The sequence below is a fragment of the Aspergillus nidulans genome, chromosome I, assembly GCF_000011425.1.
Source record: "Aspergillus nidulans FGSC A4 chromosome I".
Taxonomy (NCBI): Eukaryota; Fungi; Ascomycota; class Eurotiomycetes; order Eurotiales; family Aspergillaceae; genus Aspergillus; species Aspergillus nidulans.
Window position 1 is genome coordinate 806126 of NC_066257.1, and position 6000 is coordinate 812125.

The following is a 6000-nucleotide window of genomic DNA, read 5'->3' on the forward strand; positions in this document are numbered from 1 at the left end:
GCAGCCTGCAGGTAGGTGGGCCTGTGGGTTCACCGACACTTAGCAGTTCACGATGCCAAGCGCATTCAGTCATCGAGCACGTAACCAGTGGGCAATTGGATACAAAGACCGGGCTCAACTGTGAGACAATTCACAAGCACAGAAATTCCCGGTCCATGTGGCATAGCATTGATCCCACGTCGCGACAAAATCCCCATTTGCCAAGGCCGCTAGAGCTGGAGCCAAGAAAACTGACCCACCTAAAATTTCCCTATCAATCTGTCAATCTAATCAAATCAGATAATCAGCCGTAATGATTCTCATACTGTAACTATGGATTGACACCACACGCTGGCTATCTACCACGTAATATTTATCCTCCCCACTCACAATGCCCAACGCCTACTAGTCTAGGTGAAAACTCCAAGCTCTCACGCCCAGCTGTTCGTGATTCACAATTATTACTTCCAAAATCCTTTCAATAGACATTGCGCTCTGCGACCTTAGCGAGTGGGGTGTAAAACTTTTTCCTCCGCCTAGCTGCAGAAGTGGCTTTTTTCGTCAGCGGCTTGCACGCTATTATCCAATTGTATCTGTTCTTCCACATTAGCCGGGTTGATCGCCGTCTAATCAGATGATCAGATAAATTTCTAGGGACCCAGAGGGCCAGAATTGTCTGGCGTTGCGTTGCGGTCGGGTACACGATCGGCATCAAGGCTACCTCAACCTGCAGAGCCCGAGCTCTTGGGTTCCGTGATCCTTGAGACATTCCGCCGGCAGGTTCAATTCTGGAGTCTGTGCTAGGGTTGTGCTTACATCTCATTACAGTTGACACAATTGTGCACCTCTGATAATGTCGGTTGGGCTCGAACCGGTGAGTGACAGCTCGTCAGTATGTGAACTTGCGACTGGTAAAACGAGTAATAGTTTTGATCCGGTTTCGGTGCCAGATTCTTGGCCATTACGGCGTCGTACGAGGCTTTACCAGTGGAACGCGAATTTCAGGAACCGGGCTGTCTTCATCTGCCTGAGACCCATAATGAGGGGTAGAATCTGAAAAGTTCAAGTGGTAGACAGTTTCTCCTTTGCGCCGGTGTGGATCTGCCAGAACATGGCTGTCATGTACTGGTAAAACGGCTGTATACGCTAAAGCGGTAACTGGTATTGTTTTTCAATTTCAGTCAGATAGTGGGTTTATCAATCAAATCACAATCAGATAAGATTGCACCCCCACTTCACCTGCGAGGACATCCTCAGAAAAAGAAACATATGCAGGACCAAGTTTTTCTCTCGCACGGTCAGTTATGTCTCTTCATGGAAATGTGTAGCGAACATAAACTGACTCCACCTGTCTCAGTCCAGTAGTTTCTTATGGCGCGTTGTCGACCCAAATTTCTGGGTTACTTTTGACGAGAGATGTCCGCGGGGTAACCTGCAGGCTGCAGCTACAGCAGAGAGTAGATACTCCAGTTCAGCTTCCAAGATCCAGATTCTGAGGGCTCGGCCGATCTCTGGGGCGATGTCGGCGATGGCTGACCAGAACTAGAAGGGTGGTGGGGTGTCTTTGGTTGACCGTCGACGGGTTCCGTTGTGGTCCGGATCAGATAACTTTAGTTGTACAGTAGTTGGGACGACGACCGGGTCTGACGGCTGGGTCAATGTGACGTCGCCCCTGGCATCGCATTTCTGATATCAAACAGAGATATAGGCGAAAATCGGAACCCAGGGGTTCTAGCAGGATCGCTTTCTCGAATGTAGATATCCCGAACTGTAGATGGTTGTCTGCCATATAGCCCATACTCAAATATAAGTGTTTGTGTAGCGATTCAGGACGACCTGCAGTTTCCAAAAATGATGGTACCTGAACGCAAGTGCCATATAACGTAATAGGAAGTGGTTGTCAACAAGAACTAGACACCTCTAGTGTGCTTGCATGACCAGGTCGGCGGAAAGCCTCACAGGGCAAGGGCCTTGCCGTCTAACGGCCACGACGTATGAATATGGGAAACGCGCAGATGAATCGGTAGCCCGACTTTGTGGCGAATAAATATCAGAACCTGGAGGTTTTCAGGTCTGCCTACTCCGTCTGCTGCATTTGTCGCTTACAAGCTGCCCAGTGCCCGCATATCGAAGGTCCCTGACGAACTGAAGATCATTATCCCATTTCGGTCGTCGAAACTCCTATGCACTGATTGTTATTCTCATGCAGCTGGTCGATGTTGTTCATAACAAAGCATTGCCCAGCATGGAGCGTCGCAAATGCAACCGAAATCACCGGAGAAGCATTATTCAGGACCCTACAATTGAGCATAGCTCATAGTCTATGCTCAACCGTTCGGTAGAGTATGTTAAGGTCTGCGACAAGCCGTAAAAAGACGGAAAGCTGTTTTGTCGGCGCTAAGGGGTGATGAGCGAACCGCTAGCCAAGATTCAACAGGTCCTATCTCCCTCAATCGTCCCCTGAGAGGATATCCGATCGTGGAATCGGTTACTCACCAGCATTTAGGACTGCGTAGTTTGTCTTCCATCGCGTCGAGGGTTGCAGGCTCGAGTGGTAGAGCTCCTGTTAACTAGGTTCAGTCTCAAGCGGCCGTTGTAAGGCGACAAGTGTTTAACCATGCTCTCTTATACAGAAAGTAGAAGTATGAGAAGCTGGAACTTACTAGACAAGACATACACCACCTGCATGTCCTCGCAAGCATTATTATATTTTTAAAGTTGGTGCAAAGACGTGTAAATGCAATGCTGGCATTATTGACAGAAGGATAATAAAAGACTGCCAGTCCCGAGATACTGAGATTCTGTCTACGTTAGGTGCGTCTCACACTCCAATAGGAAGATAACCAGCCATTCTATTGCAGCAACCCTTGCCGATCGTCTTTCAAATACAGCGAATGGACATCCTGAGGACGAGCGGGCGAAAATATAGTCGAGTAACAGGTAACAGGTATAACCTGTGTCGCGGCACCCAAGCGACACGTTACTGGCGTCAGGGCGAGAAGCCATATTGACCCTTTGAGATCGTTATTCGTGTATCACGCACAAAATTTGACCTGCACGGCGGGCTTGCCACTTAGCACAGAAACTATGAAGAGGCGCTTAAGAGCGAATCTGTAAAACCGCCGACAGATCGCTTACGATACTATAGCGGACCGACCGTCTAAAAATATCGTTGAGCCCTATGCTTAGGGCTAAATATGACTCGTCGATCCCCAGTAATCTCCCTGACAAAAGCGGATGGAGGCCCTCGGTTTGGGATTGCAGAAAGCGTCGGCCAACCGGAGTGAAGATATTGCATCAACGCCCTGAGTCTATGATAGCCGGGGTTCACTCGGAGAGCCGATCTTGCCGTGGAACATTCCTAAGGTCGGAGACTTGTTGTACGGTTTCCGCGCTAGTATAGAGCGACAAATATGCTGTAGGAACCTTGTTAGCACGGTTGATAGCATGAGCTTGAATGCTATACAACAAAGGGAATACCAGGTGAATGTGGTCAGCGGATCTTGCCAGCATCAGCAAGGATACACAAACAAATGAGAAGCTTTCCGAGAAGCTTTAAGGCTGCACAACCCGGACAGTTCACTTGCAGAAGGCCGCGGCATCTGCATGGCTTTTTCTGTCTCTGTTCCCTTTTTTTCTTTTGTTCTTTTTCTTTTCTTTTTTTCCCCCTCGCTGCCGGGACTTTCAGCCTTGTCAGCCCTATTCTCCACCGGTCAGATCCTGGATCCATATGATTATGGACGGCATCTGTAACAAGACACGTAGCAGTCCATACCACAGATAACCTCCGAGGTCCCCGTGTCAGCAATCATAGACAACTAAGTTCGTGGAAAACCCAGGCGCCTTTGATGAGCTCCTCAACCTGAATTGCCCAGCGCCACTTTCGATGGACGACGAAAATGGAAATCTGACGTAGAGCTTCGGAGCGCCCGCTGAATAGTGTTACATGGCAGTATGACCTGGTGCAGCCTGGCTGTGGTGCGGCGATGGGCTGGTCGTAATCGCAGGGAGGCCCCTGGTTAAGATCAGTGCACTGCTCGTGCATCATTGCTTGACCAGAGGGCATTCACCTGTCCAACATCAGGACATAGCTGGAGCTGTGAGTACGGTCTTTGGATCACAGATACTCTCCCAAGTCTCGCTGGCTCAACCAAGTGCAAAAGATGGTGCTATGCCAGTGCGAGATAGGCGGACAGCCGAGAGCCACTGGATACGTGTCTGTCGTATAAGCGAACCATCGCTCTGCCGTCCTTTATTATTCTTATATTCTTGTCGCGATAATATTGTAGAATGTAGATGTAGTCGTATTTCTGAGAAACATCATCTCAAGTAGGTAATGTTTTGGTCTAAACCTAATTAGGAAAGCAAAGAGCTTTCTCGGCCGTGGCTCAAGTGTTGTCGCGTCTCGACGCGTGTTGCAACAATCGGTTTCCTGTACTCACCTTATTTCATCCACTTCATTTGACAGTATCCATAACTTTGAAAACCAGAAAGCATGTCCTCGCGAGACCAGAAAGTCCCAGAAATCCCCACTGAGCCGCCAGACGAGACGGATCTGTACCTGATCTTGGGCGTCAAAGAAGATGCCACCCCGGAGCAGATCAAGTCAGCTTACAGGAAGCTGGCTCTAAGACATCACCCTGGTAAGTCATGTCGTGCGTTCTGAGTTTAATATGAAGCTTTTTATGTTTGACAGCTAACTAGACTAAAGATAAGGCTCCAGCAGATGCTAGGGAGGAGGCCAACCAACAGTTCCAGAAGATCGCCTTCGCCTACGCGATATTGTCTGATCCGCGTAAACGACAGCGGTTCGATTCGACAGGTAGCACTGCTGAAGCGGTCGAATTGGATGACGATTTTGATTGGGTGGATTATTACCGGGAACAATTTTCCACCGCTATCGACACGAACGCTCTCGAGAAGTTTAAGAATGAATACCAGGGATCTGAGGAAGAGGGAAAAGACGTGCTGGCCGCTTTCGAGACCTACGGGGGTGACATGGACCGGGTCTACGAATCGGTAATGCTGTGCAATGTTCTAGACGACGACGAACGCTTTCGTGCCATCATTGACAAAGCTATTGAGACTGGGAAGGTTAAAGGATACAAACAGTATACAGAAGAACCAGAGAGAAAACGGCAACAGCGACTAAAGCGTGCACAGAAAGAGGCGAAAGAGGCAGAGAAACTAGCCAAGAAGCTAGAGAAAGAGAAGGAGGTGGGCAGCGCAAAAGCGGGGGGGCGAAAGTCCAACAAGGGCAGCGCGGTAGAGACAAATGATTTGGCAGCCCTGATCCAGCAGCGTCAGGCGTCGCGCGCCGAGTCTTTTTTCGACCGACTAGAAGCTAAGTACAACCCTTCAGGGAAGAAGCGAGTGGCGATGGATGAGCCTCCGGATGAGGCGTTCGAAGCCACCGCTGCACGGAGGGGCTCGAAGAAGACAAAATCCAAGACAAGGGCATAGAGGAGCTGGGATAAGGCGTTGGATTGGATCTTGGTTGGCCATGATAGGCTGGGATCAGGCGTTCTGGCCATGGGAGTTCACATTACATATGCACTGTCTGGGATAGTCAAGCTAGCATTCGTGGTTTATCATGCATGATCTTCATAAGGCATTCGATTCTTCTACTGCGGACTGCGACTGGTGATACAAATACCTCAACAATTGCCTTTTCGCCAACTTTGGGCTCACCACAGCCACACAGAGATCGCTCACATCACACGGCATACGTCCGTCAGCCCCGTCGGTATCAGTGACTCCATGGTTTCGTGCTGTGTAGATCGTAGCTCTCCGCAGGCTTGTGATCATGGATGCCTAATTGGTGCTGTGAATCATTCCTAATGCATGCCAACTATTGATCGACTAGGAAGGGAGCTGCAGTGACACCTTTTCGTCCGACAGCAGAGGCCACTTTTTCTCCGCCTTCTTGTAGCTGATCTGCTAAGCTAACGAAAAGACGCAAGGGAGACGGGGAGGTGTTGGACACCATTGATGAATGAGGGAGGCCTGCTTGGCTCGAGG

The 6000-nt window shown here is 49.4% G+C and overlaps 1 protein-coding gene across 1 annotated transcript, besides 1 other annotated feature; it reads left to right on the forward strand.

Moving 5' to 3' along the window:
• Nucleotides 1–6000: part of a sequence feature (contig 1.106 681..67855(-1)) that runs on past both edges of the window.
• On the forward strand, nucleotides 4475–5442 carry ANIA_06233 (DnaJ domain protein; the record flags this gene model as incomplete). Its single annotated transcript, XM_658745.1, has 2 exons — nucleotides 4475–4622; nucleotides 4691–5442. The coding sequence occupies 2 exons, from the start codon at nucleotides 4475–4477 to the stop codon at nucleotides 5440–5442; spliced, it is 900 nt and encodes a 299-aa protein (XP_663837.1).